Source organism: Carcharodon carcharias, chromosome 13 (genome assembly GCF_017639515.1).
Source record: "Carcharodon carcharias isolate sCarCar2 chromosome 13, sCarCar2.pri, whole genome shotgun sequence".
NCBI classification, from domain to species: Eukaryota; Metazoa; Chordata; class Chondrichthyes; order Lamniformes; family Lamnidae; genus Carcharodon; species Carcharodon carcharias.
In genome coordinates, this window is record NC_054479.1 from 1,666,251 (window position 1) to 1,684,830 (window position 18,580).

The following is an 18,580-nucleotide window of genomic DNA, read 5'->3' on the forward strand; positions in this document are numbered from 1 at the left end:
TTAGTAAGAAATGAAATTAAATCAATAGCAAGAAATTATGTAGGGTCAGATGATGTAGAATCTGTGTGGGTAGAGTTGAGGAAATGCAAAGGTAAAAAAACCATAATGGGAGTTTTGTACACGCCTCCGAACAGTAGTCAGGATGTGGGGTACAAGATACACCAGGAGATAGAAAAGGTGTGTAAGAAAGGCAAGGTTACAGTGATCATGGGGGATTTCAATATGCAGGTAGACTGGGAAAATCAGGTTGGTAGTGGATCCCAAGAAAAGGAATTTGTACAATGTCTACGAGATGGCTTTTTGGATCAGCTTGTGGTGGAGCCCACTAGGGAACAGGCAATTCTAGATTTAGTGATGTGTAATGAGGCAGGGAGCTTAAGGTGAAGGAACCCTTAGGAGGAAGTGACCATAATATGATAGAATTTACCCTGCAATTTGGGAGGAAAAAGCTGGAATCAGATGTAACGGTATTACAGTTGAATAAAGGCAACTACAGAGGCATGAGGGAGGAGCTGGCCAGAATTCACTGGGAGATGAGCCTAGCAGGAAAGACAGTGGAACAACAATGGCAGGAGTTTCTGGGAGTAATTTGGGAGACACAGCAAAAATTCATCCCTAGGAAGAAGAAGCATACTAAAGGGAGGACGAGGCAACTATGGCTGACAAGGGAAGTCAGGGACAGCATAAAAGCTAAAAAGAAAGCATACAATGCAGCGAAGAGCAGTGGGAAACCAGGGGATTGGGAAGCCTATAAAGACCAACAAAGGACAACTAAAAAAGAAATAAGGAGGGAGATGATTAAATATGAGGGTAAACTAGCCAGTAATCTAAAAGAAGATTGCAAGAGTTTTTTTAGATACATAAAGGGTAAGAGAGAGGCAAAAGTGGACATTGGTCCGCTGGAAAATTACGCTGGAGAAGTAGTAGTGGGGAACAAAGAAATGGCGGAGGAACTGAATAGGTACTTTGCATCAGTCTTCACGGTGGAAGACATGAGTAACATCCCCAAAGTTCAAGAGAGTATGGGGGGCAGAGGTGAGTATGGTGGCCAATACCAAGGAGAAGGTGCTAGGAAAACTGAAAGGTCTGAAGGTGGATAAATCACCTAGACCAGATGGATTACACCCCAGAGTTTTGAAGGAGGTAGCTGAAAAGATAGTGGAGGCATTAGTGGCAATCTTTCAGGAATCACTCGAGTCAGAGAGGGTCCCAAAGGACTGGAAAATCGCTAATGTAACCTCCCTGTTTAAGAAGGGAGTGAGGCAAAAGACGGGTAATTACAGGCCGATCAGCCTGACCTCAGTCGTTGGTAAGATTTTAGAGTCCATCATTAAGGATGAGATTTCAGAATACTTGGAAGTGCATGATAAAATAGGGCAAAGTCAACATGGTTTCATCAAGGGGAGGTCATGCCTGACAAATCTGTTAGAATTCTTTAAGGAGGCAATGAGTAGGTTAGACAAAGGAGAGCGAATGGATGTTATCTACTTGGACTTCCAGAAGGCCTTTGACAAGGTGATGCACAGGAGGCTGCTCAGTAAGATAAGAGCCCATGGTGTTAGAGGCAAGGTACTAGCATGGATAGAAGATTGGCTGTCTGGCAGGAGACAGAGAGTGGGGATAAGGGGGTCCTTCTCAGGATGGCAGCCGGTGTCTCGTGGAGTTCCACAGGGGTCAGTGTTGGGACCACAACTTTTCACTTTATACATTAATGATCTAGATGAAGGAACTGAGGGCATCCTGGCTAAGTTTGCAGATAATACAAAGATGGGTGGAGGGACAGGTAGTATTGAGGAGGCGGGGAGGCTGCAGAAGGATTTGGACAGGTTAGGAGAATGGGCAAAGAAGTGGCAGATGGAATACTGGGGAAGTGTGGGGAAGTGTGAGGTCATGCACTTTGGTAGGAAGAACAGAGGCAAAGATTATTTTCTAAATGGGGAGAGAATTCAGAAATCTGGAGTGCAAAGGGATTTGGGAGTCCTAGTCCAGGATTCTCTTAAGATTTACTTGCAGGTTGAGTCAGTAGTTAGGAAGGCAAATGAAACATTGGCATTTATTTCGAGAGAACTAGAATATAAAAGCAAGGATGTGCTGCTGAGGCTTTATAAGGCTCTGGTAAGACCACATTTAGAATATTGTGAGCAATTTTGGGCCCCGTATCTCAGGAAGGATGTGCTGGCCCTGGAGAGGGTCCAAAGGAGGTTCACGAGAATGATCCCAAGAATGAAAGGCTTAACATATGAGGAACGTTTGAGGACTCTGGGTCTATACTCGATGGAGTTTAGAAGGATGAGGGGGGATCTGATTGAAACTTACAGAATACTGAAAGGCCTGGATAGAGTGGACGTGGGGAAGATGTTTTCATTAGTAGGAGAGACTAGGACCCGAGGGCACAGCCTCAGAGTAAAGGGAAGACCTTTTAGAACAGAGATGAGGAGAAACTTCTTTAGCCAGAGAGTGGTGAATCTATGGAATTCATTGCCTCAGAAGGCTGTGGAGGCCAGGCCATTGAGTGTATTTAAGACCGTGATAGATAGGTTTTTGATAGGTATGGGGATCAAAGGTTAGGGGGAGAAGGCGGGAAAATGGGGTTGAGAAACTTATCAGCCATGATTGAATGGCGGAGCAGACTCGATGGGCCGAATGGCCTAATTTCTGCTCCTTTGTCTTATGGTCTCTCTTCCTCAAAAGATGGTTGAGGCAAAGTCTTTAATATCTTTAAGGCAGAAATAGATAGACTCTTGATAAACAAGGAGGTGAAAGGTTATCGGGGTTAGGCAGGAATATGAAGTTGAGGTTAAAATTAGATCAACCATGATCTTATTGAATGGCGAAGCAAGCTCAAGGGGCCGAATGGCCTATTCTTGCTCCTAATTCGTATGTTTGTATGTATGTTCATACAAATTCTTCCCTTACAAATACTTATTCAGGGCTTAATATATGCTTTTCTTTTAATATGTGCATTTTAACCTAAAATATAAATTGTAATAATTTAAGTTGAAAAGTTACCTCTAGTTCATTTTTCAGGTTATAGAGTTCCCTTTTGGCAGATTCATTCAGACAATACCCAAGGGAATGTACCCACGAGTTTGCATTTTCTTGGACACTAAACGCCAAGGGTCTGAGCTGAAGCCGAATACACTGTTCATCTTTCACCATTGGCTGTTCGGTCACCTCCTCACAGATTCTGGTATAGAACTGCAACTTCTCATCATAACTAACACAAGAAGGATTCCTTGCTGCAAACTTCTCCACAACAATAGACCTGTCCATCTTCCACAAGGATCGGTACTTCTTCCAGCGATTCAAATACTTGCTCAAAGAACCAAGAAGTTTTTGGAGATTTTGACTTGTGGAAATAGCTTGCTCTATAATCTGTGAATGCTGAGAAATGTCACCGTAAAAACTGAAGGTGATTGGTTCATCGTCTCCATCAATATGTTGTGGTGAACATTCAATGCAGGACCCATGCATCCACCGCATGAATAGCTGTAGCATATAAAATGCAGATGTACAGTGAAAACATTGCATTTAATACAGAGTCAAAACAATCAGTGCTCCTGTCACTTGTAGCTAACAAAACTTGCATTTGAGTGGAGAGGTTAATTGATTTATCCAATTCTATGCATAAACTGCTATAAGTGGGAGTAAATTTGTGCAGGTACACTTGTGAAGATACACAGGAGAAAACCAAGATAAATACTCCACAATGACCCAATGAGTAAATTCAACAGGTAATGTCATACCGGACCACACAGACAAGGAAGATCCGGGTTCTATGCACTGAATGAAGTCATTTACTCAATCTCAACCAATCCCTGTGTCTCAGAGGGAAGGAAGAAAAATTTAGCCACAGTTCCCATCCTTGAATACTGCTGATGACTCCTGCCAGAAAGCGTATGACAGTAATTTTGACATAAAAACAAAAAATGCTGGAAAAACTCAGCAGATCAGTCAATATCTATGGAGAGAAATTGAGTTAACATTTCAGGTCGAGTAACCTTTCATCAGGACCAGTGACAGTAATTTTGACATTGTACAACATTATACAACAGATGGTACCAAACCATTTTGGTCATAGAGTTAGTTACGGCAAAGAATGAGACTATTCAACCCACTGAGTCAATGCCAGCTCCCCACAAAGCAATCCATTCAGCATTACACCCCGCTCAATCCCCGTAATGCTGCAAGTTTATTTCCTTCAAGTGCCCATCCAACTTCTTCTTGAAATCACTGATTGTTTCCACTTCCACCACCCAGCAAGTTTAGGAAAGGACAGGACTGGGGTCAGTTCCAATATCTTCTGTAGGGAAAATGCCCTAAGAGCTGTCTTAAATCTGCCGTCAAAATGTGGGACTGGCTCGGCAGTTTTACTGCAGCTGGCCTCGTAATAGAGCTCCCTCTGGAAACACCTCCTGATGACCTATTGTTGCCACAAGGGCAGCCATCCCTGCCTGCGCCCCTTCTTTGGGCCATGAAGGTTCTGGCTCCGATGGTCCTTCCGCCTCCAAGAACCTGGCGACCTCCCCAAACTGCAGGGGGAGGTCCTTAATGTGGCCTTTAATTATGTAAATTGACAGCCTGCCTTTGAGAAGCCTTTCTGCCTCACAGTTTGCCACTGGAAAAATTCAATGGTAGTGGGATTATGTTGGGGAACCATCCTGACGTGGCTCCCCATTATTTTATCAGCTCCTCTGCCTCCCAGCCTGCCACCTGAGGGCTGGCAAAATTCTGCCTCTGACTTCAGCAGCCTGATCTGGAAGCCAACAAACTGAATATCAATTAAAATCATGGCTATTAATGTGAAATAAGGCACCCATTACACAAAAACTGGAACTATAAGCTGTCAGGGCCACATGCACAGAAATATTTTGTAGCAGATGAAAATACACCATTACTTATCTGAAAATGTGTATTGTTCTTTGTTGAAAAGCTCAGGGTGTCTAAGTGCCATTTCGCGTGTCAGAATTTTAATGCTCTGGTCATCATGAGTAATAGCAAGGCCGTTAGAGTTGATTTGAACCCTAAAAGGCTAAACTCTTCCAGTGAATGTATTACTTGGGCTGATAAATGATAAAACTGTGGAGATCTCTTTGATAATGATATATAAGATGTTGCATTAGTATCAAAAAGTAGTAAAACGTAAAGTACAAGCTCTTTTTAGATTAAATGTAATACAGTATAATGCCTTGTGTTTTTGATATGCAAAGTGTATTTTTTGTAAATGGCCAAAAGTACATCTCCAGCAAGTAACCCCTGACTGGGCAAGAGAGAGGGGGAGTTTGGGGTTGGGGGGGTGTTTGAAAGGAAGAGAGTGAGCAAGAGAGAGAGAGAGAGGCGGGGGAGGGTGATACAGGGAGAGAGATGACAAAGTTAAACATTTACATGCCAACCTCATAAAGGCAGGTGCAAGTGTATCCCTTAGATTTAATTTGTATGATTTAAGTCAGCCAGTTACAATAGTGACCAGCACAGAAGATTGACTTACCCAGGCGCGGGGTATCCAAGAACAGTGGATATAACCTCCTCTATTGATGGAGTTTCATCATTTGACATCTGAGGAATTCTGTCTCAGGGTAGAAGAGGCTTAAGGCTTCCTTGTGGAAACTTCGTAATATTAGGGTGCTCAGGCCTGAATGGGTTAAAGTGGGACTGGGCAAACAGTACCGCTCACATGATGTAAAGGGAGTCACATGACTAGTGTAGTCTGGCAGTATTTTGAATGGAGACAGCTCATGGCTTGGACTGAAGCAGCCTCCTGTCTTACATATCTGTACGTAGTTATGTTCCACAATAAATAATTACTGTTCTCTGCCTCTGAACCTCTTCATTAGACAACCACAACAAATACAACAAGGCTGCCTCACAAGGAAACAAAAAAAATCTAAAAGATTTAACTTGCTGAACCTCTTGTGCCCATGGATCCTGTTTCCAGCAGATCATTCCCCTCCCAATCAGACCTCAGGTTAAAATAGCAGATTAAGCATGTATGTTGTCATCAGAGCCCGATTTGCATACTTAAAGATAACCCACATGTGTTGTTATCATCTGCATTTTATAATTGCAGTCAGCCAGATGCGGGCAGGAAAGAAGTGGGTATGTCCACTGCTCCAATTTAACTGTATCCACTCAGAACTGCCCCATATGGTCTGTCAGAGAATTATTTGCCAGTCATGGTGATAACCCATATTATTTCTAATGCATTCCACCTCAGCAAAAGGTACACTGCTCATTCTGCAGTCCACTATCCCAGATTACTTCACATTAAAGGGAGTCCAGTTTATGAAGTGTGAGAAACCTGGACCATTGTATTAGATTCAAGTAGAAAAATCTGGAATGCACCCAAAAAATAACACAGACCATTAGCTAATAAGCAATTCTTAATTTTAACTAACCTTAGTTGTTTCCACACAGTCTTTTATATTCTGGACAGTCAGCTGATAAACTTCAGAGGCACTAGGTTTTAAGACAATCTCAGGGGCAGAGAGGTGGACTTCAACTTGGAACAAGGGGTTGAATCCAAGAATGGAAAAACTAATCTGTTGAAGATTTCTGCAGAGAAAAATATAAAGACTTTAGACCTGGCATGAACAGATGTAAAAACAACTACAATGCCCCTGTGCAGGTTAAACTTAACAACCTTTTTAATTTGTTCTCAGAATATAGGCAACACTGATAAAGTCCCATTTTTATTAGCCATTCCTGGTTTCTCTGAGAAGGTATTGGTGGATGTCCTCTTGAACCGCACCAGTCCTTGTACTGATGTTGCTCCCACGATTGAGTTAGGGAGTTTCCATTTTAATCATTCATTCACAGTATGAGGGGTTCACTGGCAGGGACGGCATCCATTGCCCAACTTGCACATAAAGTCTCTGGATTTCGGTAAGCATAATGTATCCCTACACATTTGGCGGCAGACAAACAGAAATTCTACACATAAGAACTTCTCAAGAGTTTGAAACAATGACTCTTAAACAAAGTGATGGTTTTTGCAGGGGTCAGAAACTGGACTGACCAAAATAAAGCTGTATCCATAATACAGATGATTCCCTGCCTGTCACTACCCACAGCAAAACAGTTATTATTCATTTGTGGGATGTGAATGTCACTGCTAAGACCAGCATTTGTTGCTCATCCCTAATTGCCCTTGAGAAGCTGGTGATGAGCCACCTTCTTGAACCGCTGCATACCATGTGGAACAGTGCTCTGTTAGGAATGAAGTTTGAGGACTTTGAACCAGCACCAATGAAAGAATAACAATATACTTCCAAGTAGTGATGGTGAGTGGCTTGGAGGGGAACTTCCAGGTGGTGGTGTTCCCATTGTCTGCTTCCCTTGATCTTCTCAGTGGTAGAGGTCACGGGTTTGGAAGTTGCTGTCGAGGGAGCCTTGGCAAGTTGCCACAATGCATCTTGTAAATGGTACATACTGCAGCCACTGTGCACTGATGGAAGTGAGGGGGGGAATGAATGTTTAAGGTGGTGGATGGGGTGCTAATCAAACAGGCTAATTTATTCTGGATGTTGTCAAGCTTCTTGAGCCTTTTTGGAGTTGCACTTATCTAAGCATATGGAGAGTATTCCATCATAGTCCTGGCGAAGTGCCCTGTGAATGGTGAAATGGTTTTGGGGATTCAGGAGATAAGTGACAATTCAGTAGTTTCGTAGTCACCATTACTAAGAATAGCTTTTTATTATAGTTTTATATAATTTAACTTAAATTTCTCAGCTGCCATAGTGGGATTGAACATGTGTATGGATCATTAGTTCAGGTCTCTGGGTCACTAATGCAGTAAACAATGGCTATACTACCTTTCCTTTAATATTGTGGCAGAAACTATAGCTAGTATACTAGTGTAAGCCCAGTAACAGATCACCCAAACCCCTATCAATCATAGATGATGCTCAGAGATAAAAACAAAAATAAAAACAAAAAAACTGCGGATGCTGGAAATCCAAAACAAAAACAGAATTACCTGGAAAAACTCAGCAGGTCTGGCTGCATCGGCGGAGAAGAAAAGAGTTGACGTTTTGAGACCTCATGACCCTTTGACAGAACTTGAGTGAGTCGGACTCACTCAAGTTCTGTTGAAGGGTCATGAGGACTCGAAAAGTCAACTCTTTTCTTCTCCGCCGATGCTGCCAGACCTGCTGAGTTTTTCCATACATGATGCTCAACCTGCAGATCAGAGAGAAAAAGAGGAATAAGATTGAAACTTTTTAAAAAAAGACATTAAGGTAGATTTTTTAATGAGGAAATTTAAGCGACAGAGGAAGGGAACACTGAAAACAAAGTGGACAGCCCACTGTACCCAGTTCTCTGCTCAACTGTGTGTCTGCACTCGGAGTGCAGTCTTACATCATTTACCTTCAAGCCAATTTCAAAAGCAAAATTATACTTACTTCAAAATCATTTTGACAAGACAGTCGTAAACTCTGTGCTCCCAAAATTTGTAGTACAGTGCCATCTTTGATGCCTTCCCAGTATTGGTGTGGAAAACGAGGCCTTCCATTTTTATCAGTAGTGGTCCAATTGCCTTATACTTACTGACTAAATTCAAGATATCCTTTGTTCGCTCCTGTTCTATATACTCATAAAACTCCTTTACTCCTAACAAAAGCAAGCAGAACATTTTGCTTGGTTGGTGACAAATTTACCCCTCAGCAGTAATACACATTGGCTTTCGTTACTGTTTCCTAAAGTCTGAAATAATTCGACAATACCTGCAAGATCCTCCTTTGATTTGGGTGGTGGCCTTTGAAAGAGATCTGCTGACTCTATTGCTGCAAGTTTAGTTGCAATGTCTCTGACATTTTTGTGGATTTGGTTCACAAGAGATTCAAATTTTCCAATTCCTTGCTCACAGCGACCAAGGTAATCATGAATACCTATTTTTTAAAAAATCAAACTTCCTAGTTTAATCACACATTGTAGTAGCATTGTTGATATTCATCAAAAAGAAAGTGGGCCACAAGTTCCAAGCTCCAGATCGTCATACTGGGGGAGTGGGTACCCCAAAGATGCATTGGGGAATCCCCTTCAGAAATTCACAGGTAAGGTTTGCACAGCAATTATCCAGAAGTGCAAACTTCCCCTGGGCAATTGTCCTGCACTGGGAACCATCCAAAAATGTGATTTAAATCAGAAACTTCAGATGGTTCTGACTGGGTTACACCAATAGTTACCCAGAAAAGATTAGAAGAATCAAAACCTCTTCTAACTTCTGGGTCACTATTGCAAAGACACACAGGGCTCCCCCACCCTCCTAACTACCCCCAACCCCCACTGGAAGCCCCCCGATCCCAAATGGAGTACATACCCGTCAAGATTCCCCAGGGCCTGTTTCCACTCTTATTCCACCAGGCCTGACTCTTCCTTCGCCCCCCCTTCGCCCCTACTCCAGGCCCAACCCAACACCCACCTTCCACACAATCACTCCTCCCCCACCAACCACGAGGCAGCACCCAACCCAAAACGACTCGAGCCCAAGACCTGACACCTAACCCAACCTCTCCCCAACCAACCTCCTTCCCAATCCCCCCAACCCCCACTTCCCAAATCTGACCCACTTAACTTATTTTTTTATTCATTCATGGGATGTGGGCGCCGCTGGGTAGGCCAGCATTTATTGCCCATCCCTAATTGCCCCTTGAGAAGGTGATGGTGAGCTGCCTTCTTGAATTGCTGCAGTCCATGTGGTGTAGGTACATCCACAGTGCTGTTAGGGAGGGAGTTCCAGGATTTTGACCCAGCGACAGTGAAGGAACAATGATATATTCCAAGTCAGGGTGGTGAGCGGCTTAGAGGGAAACTTCCAGGTGGTGGTGTTCCCATGTATCTGCTGCCCTTATCCTTCTAGATGGTAGCAGTCATGGGTTTGGAAGGTGCTGCCTAAGGAGCCTTGGTGAGTTTTTGCAGTGCATCTTGTAGATGGTACATGCTGCTGCCACTGTTCATCAGTGGTGGAGGGAGTGGGTGTTTTTGTGGATGGGGTGCCAGTCAAGTGGGCTATGTTGTCCTGGATGGTGTCAAGCTTCTTGAGTGTTGTTGGAGCTGCACTCATCCAGGCAAGTGAAGAGGATTCCATCACACTCCTGATTTATGCCTTGTAGATGGTGGGCAGGTTTTCGGATTCAGGAGGTGAGTTACTTGCTGCAGGATCCCTCGCCTCTGACCTGCTCTTGTAGCCACGGTATTTATATGGCTAGTCCAGTTCAGTTTCTGGTCAATGGTAACCCCTAGGATGGGGTTATCCCTAGGGGGATTCAGTGATGGTAATGCCATTGAACATCAAGGGGCTATGGTTGGATTCTCTCTTGTTGGAGGTGGTCATTGCCTGGCATTTGTGTGGTGCAAATGATACTTGCCCAAGCCTGGATGTTGTCCAGGTCTTGCTGCATTTGGACATGGACTGCTTCAGTATCTGAGGAGTCACGATTGGGCTGAACATTGTGCAATCATCAGTGAACATCCCCACTTCTGACCTTATGATGGAAGGGAGGTCATTGATGAAGCAGCTGAAGATGGTTGGGCCTAGGACACTACCTGAGGAACTCCTGCAGTGATGTCCTGGAACTGAGATGACTGACTTCCAACAACCACAACCATCTTCCTTTTTGATAGGTATGACTCCAACCAGCCGAGAGTTTTCCCCCGATTCCCGTTGACTCCAGTTTTGCTAGGGCTCCTTGATGCCACACTTGGTCAAATGCTGCCTTGATGTCAAGAGCAGTCGCTCTCACCTCACCCTAGACACTTAGCTTTTCCCTGGCCTGTCAAGGACCTTTAAACTTCAATGGACCTTTAACTTACCTGGTGTACGACAGTTGTGCCATAAAAAAGGTGTGGCATCCTTCCCTTCAGCTGAGCTGCCCCTCGAAGCTAGGCCCTAGGGACCTGCTGCACTGCCTGGATCTCACCCGGCCTGAGTCACAAGGTTGGGCGAGAGAGGCTGGGAAAAAAGTTAAGACAAAAAACTAGGAGGGGAGTGCAATCCGACGCTGATTGCCACTCCGAGGGAGTGGAGGGACTCTATACACAGAATCTTCTGTTCAGCATTCTGGGGGCGGGCCCCGCACGCCGATGCATAAATTGACACTCAGTGACGTCAGGTGTGCGTCCTGACGTCACCACATGTCATTCTGATCTTCCGTTCGGCGAGCGGGCACCAGGGTCGGCTGTGCGCCCACCAAACTGTCAAAGGTCTGCTTGGTGGGCGTATCAATAAAACAATTAACCCAATGGAGAAAGCTGATCATCCAACCTTAAGGTGGCGGCAGGCGAAGAGCCCAGGTGGCCTTCGCATTTTTCATGAAACCTTATCCACAGGCAAAATGAGGTTTCATGAAAGTTTGATTAATTCAATAAAAATTTTTATTAAAATTCATAAACCTGTCCCAGCTCTTGTGACACTGTCACATGAGGGTACAGGTCTGAATTATTTTATTTTATTTTTTTCAATGTTCCATGTTGATCTTAATCTCCCTGAGGTAGGCCCGGCTCTCCCCCCTCCCCTCGCCCGCACAGATAGCAATGCGCGCTACCGGGCACGCATCACGCTGGGCGGGCCAATTAAGGCCCACCCACATAAAATGGTGGCACGCAGAGGATCAGGGTGGTGATCGGCTCCGCGCCCGCTCCTGACCGACGGGGAGAAAATTCTCCCCTATGTTTCATTTTACATTAAGTTATTTTCAAGAGCAACAGCCATTTATCATTAATTATATCAGTTATGACTTGAAAACTTATAAACACTTATGGGGCGACAATGCTCCTCACAACAATTTTTCATTTGCACTTACTAGTAGATATCCTGAGAACACTCAATTACAGCTTGGACTTAGAGGAAGCTCAGCCACTTCCTGCTGGCAGTTTTTCAAACTTATTAATTTTCAGGATGTGGCTTTCACTGGCAAGGTCAGCATTCATTGCCCATCCCAAATTGCCCTGAGAATATGGCAGTGGGCTGCCTTCTTGAATTTTTGGTAATGGTTTGATACAACAGAGTGTCTTGCTGCACCATTTCAGGCTTAGTTAAAAGAGCACCACATTGGTGTGGGAGTTGAATCACATCTCCATCCAGGGCAGGTAAGGATATCAGGTTTCCATCCTTAAAGGGCATTAGTGAAAAATAGGGCTTTTCCAACAATCCAACAAAAACTCAAATTCTGCAGTGGTAGGTTTTAACCTCGTATTCTTACTAGTCCAAAACTACCACTACAATAGCTATTATAAAAGCAAAATACTGAGGATGCTGGAAATCTGATTTAGAAAGAGATGACCTGGCAATTGCAACTGTTATAAGACTATCCAGACACTGATACAAAGCATATAAAATTAGTGATGGTTACCTAAAGAATTCCAGTTTAGTCTTCTATAACCTGATCGAATAACTCGCTGAAGTTCTTGAATATGTTCTGTCATGAGTTTGGTCTCTGCTGAACTTAGGGAATTCATCAGCTTTCCATAGCGATTTAACATGTTCTTTAGTCCGGTGGTATACCTAAAGACCCAAGTAGTAAAATACATTGCATCATCCCAGCATAACAGAAAGTGAATGGCACACTGTACTCAAGATTACCTGGCTTTCCTCTCTCCAAACTAGGGTCAAATAGGTTCAGTTAGTAGCATTGTTGTCTCTGAGTCAAAACTTGTGTCTTCAAGCCTAATCCTGAGACTTGAGCACAAAATCTAGACAAACACTCCAGTGCAGTATTGAGGGAATGTTGCATTGCCATGGGTACTGTCTTTCATTAAACTATGGCTCAATCTGGTCTCTCAGAGTAGGATCGCGAGGCAATATTTCAAAGAAGTGCCCTGGCTGATTTTATCCCTCAATCATTTTGGGTTATTGTGACAACATTTCAAGAAGTGCTTAATTGGCTGTAAAGCAATTTAGGGTATTCTGAAGCAGTGAAAAATGCTATATATATGCAATTTCATAGATGCATGAAACAAAGCTGCTTCACACTGAAGTCTAAACACACCACACTGCATTTGAGAAGGTGTTCCTTTCCCATTATGTTGAGGAGTGCCTCATTATCAGTTAACCAGCAAATGAAGCTGAAAGTATCCACCAATATATCAGTGAATCAAACAGTTCTCATGATTAAGGATAGTGAGGGGCTGGCAGTGGGAAGGTTGAGTGGTGGATTGGGGGTATGATCAAATTATTTATTTTCATTATCCATCTGTACTATTATCAAGTTTTCTTAGACCAACATCATACCGGAGAAACTTTTGTTCTTGTAGAGCTACATTTCTGGCTAGCTGTGGTATTTGAAATCCTAATTGCTCCATATACTTGGACTCCATTATAATTTCATGCAGTTCAGGGGAAAAGTTCACTTCATATTTGGAAGCAACATCAAGCCAGTCCTCGTGAGTACTCAAATTCTGTATTAGAAAAGCAGAATTCAATACTGAAAAACAGCATTGTTGATAGAAAATAGCAATGATGATACTTTACAATGTCATTTTAAGCATGAGAATACTTTGTTTATGTAAATTATATGATCGCTATTGGCTTTCTTATTTATGATTTGTGTTTAGCAAAACAGTTTCAGCTATTGTTCAGTTGGCAGTATTCTCATCTCTGAGTCAGAAAATTGTGGGCTTAAGTCCCATTCTAAGGCTTGAGCACAAAAATCAAGACTGACACTCCTGTGCAGTACTGAGGGAGCACTGGCACTGCACTGTTGGATGTGCCATTTTTCAGATGTCATCTTTTTTAAGTGGACACATAAGATCCATGACACAATTTCGAAGAAAAGCAGGAGAGTTATCCCCAGCGTCCTGCCCAATAATTACAATCAACGTCACAAAAGAAACAGATTATTCAGTGATCATCACTCTGCTGTTTGTGGGAGCTTGTGGTATAAATAAGCTGATGTGCTTCCTACATTATAACAGTTTTGATACTTCAACAGTACTTCACGGCTATAAAATGCTTTGAGACATCTGGTGGCCATGGAAAGTTCCAAACAAATGCAATTATTCCTTTATCATGCTTTTCAGAGGCATCAAACTCAAAAGTGTAGTTTGCATGACCTCACATCTTCAGATGTCAAGCATCCAAGGTCATATATCCATAGGACAAAATACCATAACTGTGTCGAACAACTGTTGCATTATATCATGCCTATAACACAGAAACAGGTCATTCTGCATAACTGTCCCATGCAATGTTTATGCTTCACGTGAGCCTCCCCCAACCTTCTTCATCTCACATTGTCAGCATAACCTTCTATTCCTTTATCCCTCATGTGCTTATCTAGCTTCCCTTTAAATACACCTATGGTTTTTGCCTCAACTACTCCATGTGGTAGCAAGTTCAACAGTCTTATCACTTTTTGGGTAAAGACATTTCTCCTGAATTCCCTACTGGATTTATTAGTGACTATTTTATATTGATGGTCCCTAGTTCTGGTGTCAAGAAGAAACACCTTCTCTGCATCTATTCTATCAAACACTTTCATTACCTCAAAGACCTCTATTTGGTCACCCTGAGCCTTCTCTTTTCTAGAGAAAAGAGCCCCAGCCTATTTACCTTTCCCTGTTAAGGATATCTTCTCAGTTCCAGTGCCATTCTTCTGAATCTTTTTCACACCAATGCCTCTATATCCTTTCTATAATATGGAGACCAGAACTGAATACAATACTCCAAATGTGGTCCAACCAAGATTCAATGTACGTTTAACATAATTTCTCTGCTTTCCAATCTATCCCTCTAGAAATTAACCTCAATACTTGCTTTGTTTTTTTTTAATGGCCTTATCGACCTGCATCGCTACTTTTAGTGATTTATGAGTATCCCAGGTCCCACTGTATTTCTACCCCAATCTTCCTGCTTATTTGCAATGGCTCTGGATAGGTATATATGTGGTGCAAAGGATAGATACAATGCTGGTTCCCCAGTTTTGCAGTCTCAGTGTGCCACCCCAACAGATGCAATTTTCATGATCTAAATTTGTTGTTAAAGCTTGTTAATAATTTGGAAACCTGGAGGGTCCATATTCTGGCTTATAATACATAAAATAGAAGATCTTACTCAGGGAGAGTTTGAAGTATTTACATATGACTATATCACTAGGAACAGAATTAATTCCACATTTATTATAATACAAAACAACTATCTGGTGCTAATTTCATTTGCCCATGAATCACGAGTCCCCAACACGTATTGCTTTTACTTTGTTCCAGCAATATGTCTTAACTATAACCTCAGAACAGTCACCCGTACTGTGCCACTTCCATCACCCAAAAAGCAGAGATCCATCAATTGCAAAACTGTCAGTTCAGTGCTTGGTTTTCACTGACAGTTGCTTTCTATAGGAACTTAGGACTGCTGCAACTCATTTTTAAAGAAGAGGGAGGAGTAAGTTTTATCTCTACCTTTTAACCTTTTTCGATTCCTTCACTCCACCCTACACCCACTAGGGCTATCTGTACCTTGCTTGTCCTGCTTTCTACCTTAATTAGCACATTCCTTAGATAATATCACCACCTTCAACACCTCTTTGTCCTTTTGTCTATGACATCTTTTGGCAAACTCCACCTATCACTGGCCCTCTATCCAGCTCTAGTTGTCCCCCCCCACCCCCTCCCTTAAACCAGCTTATATTTCACCTCTCTTCTATTTTTACTTAGTTCTGTTGAAGAGTCATACGGACTCGAAACGTTAACTGTGTTCCTCTCCGCAGATGCTGCCAGACCTGCTGAGTTTTTCCAGGTATTTTTATTTTTGTTTTGGATTTCCAGCATCCACAGTTTTTTGCCTTTATCTTAGGGAGGAGTAAGTACCTGATTCACTTGAATCCAAGAAGTAACGGTGAAACAATATTGGTGTTAAGCCACTGCACATCGTTCCCACAATCAATTCTCAAAATGTGAAGGACATATTTCACATATTTACTTGTTTCAACTATTAATCTTAGTAAAAACAAGGCAAACAAAATTTCATCCTTACTGGTTCAATAACAACATAACTTCCCAAACTAATGGAAGACACACTAATCTTTTTAAGTAGGCTTTGCTTTAACAGAAGGTGCAGTTTCATATTAGTCTCGTTTTGCCAGTGGTCATACAACTTGTCTTCATATGCTTTCATTGTCTTTGCCACTTCAAGATATTTTGCTTTGGTCTGTGGAGCAACAGAAGTCATTGTTACTTATCTCCTGTTTACTTTCACAAATCTACGGTCTTAACAAATACATAAATGTTAGATAGAAATGCTAAACAAAGACAAAATAGTTGACTAAAATAGTTCCCAATTTCTAAGGTCAAGTCACCCACTGACAGTCTCCCACAACAACAGTGGCCTTTGGCAATAGCATGAGTGCTCATGGAACTGTAGCGCAGCAAGAAACCAACATCCTTCATAAAGTAATGAACTGGACTAGAGATCCTTAGTTCTTTGTGGAGGAGAGGAAACAGATGTATCAGGGTCAGTAGGTTCAGCACATTCAGGCTAAGAGGCAGAGTGACAACAGTATCAATCCATTCACCTTCCCATTCCACTCCTACACTCTAAGTAACATCGCACCCAATAAAGAAAGAACCACTACCTGAGCGAGAATAAAGAACCGCAACCCTGCTTCCTGAGCCTTAAACTGCTTACAAAAAAGGGAGATTCATCATCAGTCAGCAACAGTAAGAGACCCTTATGAACACTAGGCCAGCACTCACTCCTCCTTCCTCTTTTACCTTGCCATTAGGGGGATGAATATGTGCACCACTGGTTCCTGTTGCATAGATCTCATGATACCTCGGATTAACCCTACTATAAACCCATTGTATTCAATAGGCTGCCCAAGAGGAAGACTTAGTGAATCCAGCAAATTTATATTGAAAGTGTTACTGGGTGTGTAGGACCTGCACATTGGGAAGCATCAGGTTAAAACTGGAGATAAGTACCAGAATATTTCGTCATGAACTTGTCAAACCTTTGCACGCTAACATTACGAAGCATAATCTCTAGGTTGATAATAATGCGTCGAAAGAGATTTTTAGTGTTACGATTATTAACCAGTGCAGCAGATAAAGATTTTCCATGTCTGGTTGCATTCTGTAGATAACTGACCTAGTAACATCTGCACCATACTAACGTTGTATATTTAACTGAAATAAATCTGTAGCAAAGATATCTTGAACAAACTATTGCCTTCAAATTGGCAACTGTGCTTATCATTTCAAGTCTGTATGACTCTTCATACAGACTTGAAACATTAACTCTGTTTCTCCCTCCACAGATGCTGCCAGACCTGTTGAGCTTTTCCAGCATTTTCTGTTTTTATTTCAGATTTTCAGCATCTGTAGTATTTTACTTTCGTCTTGTAATTTATTGACCTGTGCTATAAATGAAAAATCTTTAAATTTCCCAGTCGTAAAGCAGGATATGGACTTACTGCTTTCCCTTGCTCACTAGCCAACATCTCAGGCATTTCCTGAAAGTGAACGATGGTGTGCTTAATCCGGTGAAAGAGAGAACGTTCCCAGTTGATAGCCCCAGCAACAGGAGGTTGATTTTTGGTCACTGGAGGATTATTAGCATTATTAGTGAAGAGGCTGTTCATTATATCAACCTATAAAAACAGGCACCACATTAGAACAATGTATTTGTATAGCATCTTTAACAAGGTAAAAAAACCCAAGGTGTTTCACTGCAGCATAATCAAACAAACTATAACACTGAACCATATGAAGAGATATTAAGGCAGGTGACCAAAATCTTGATCATTTAGAAATTGATTTTAATGGGCATTTTAAAGGAGGCAAGAGGGAAGAAAGATGGACAGGTTTAGGGAGGGAATTCCAGAGTTTAGGGCCCACTGATATGCAAGAGATGCATGGAGGAACCCACGCATCTCCATACTGTGTAGGAGGTTACAGAAATAACAGACAGGACTTTACCATTTGGATCGCGGCCCTGACATCAGGGTTAAATTGGGGTTACAACCCCAGACTGTATGGGAGCACTCACCCAGCAGTGATTTTTCCTGAACTGGCCAATTAGTGACAGAGCCCAGCATCACATCCAATTAAGGGGCGCAGGTGGGCTCTCGAAGGTGGAGAGCAAATAGGAGGCCCTCCAAATCAGAAGAAACAGCAGGCTGCAGTTTAGGTATGCGAAAGAGGGTGCTCCATGTGTTGGCACCCAACTTCAATTTTTTTAATTATTAAATTTAAGAGTGTCTTCAGAATCTGGAGCTTTCCGCTGAGACCAGGCAGGGGGAAAGGGACTCAAAGCCTGCCTGGAGCATCGGCTGGACTAGTCTCTGACTCTTTAGGGGGCCTGCAAGCCAACTGGAAAATTCGGCCTTCAACTTTTGTTAACCTGCTACTTGTGAGCCAGTAGCTCTGCTGACTCCGATCCCACCTCCATGAAAATAGCCCAGTGTTGGATGGAGCCAGCAAACTGGCACACTGGCCAGTAGTGCAAATTTCAATGCCCACCCACCTCCACACTTGCCCCCTTTGGGACCTAAAAAGGGGAAGGCCAAGGAAGAATTTGAAAAGAAGGATGAGAATTTTAATTGATGGGCTGGGAGCCAATGTAGGCCAGCAAGCACTGAGGTCATGG

General features: G+C 42.6%; 1 protein-coding gene across 1 annotated transcript in view; it reads right to left on the minus strand.

The window, feature by feature from the left end:
* The window catches only part of dnah10 (dynein axonemal heavy chain 10), a 317,805-nt gene that overhangs the window by 243,682 nt on the left and 55,543 nt on the right, over positions 1-18,580 (minus strand). The window contains exons 13-20 of the mRNA XM_041203322.1: positions 17,406-17,582; positions 15,968-16,141; positions 13,229-13,377; positions 12,351-12,502; positions 8,724-8,888; positions 8,403-8,610; positions 6,396-6,552; positions 3,010-3,489 (exon numbers count right to left, since the gene is read on the minus strand). Coding sequence (XP_041059256.1) covers positions 3,010-3,489; positions 6,396-6,552; positions 8,403-8,610; positions 8,724-8,888; positions 12,351-12,502; positions 13,229-13,377; positions 15,968-16,141; positions 17,406-17,582 — 1,662 coding nt within the window. The remainder of the gene's footprint in view (positions 1-3,009; positions 3,490-6,395; positions 6,553-8,402; positions 8,611-8,723; positions 8,889-12,350; positions 12,503-13,228; positions 13,378-15,967; positions 16,142-17,405; positions 17,583-18,580) is intronic.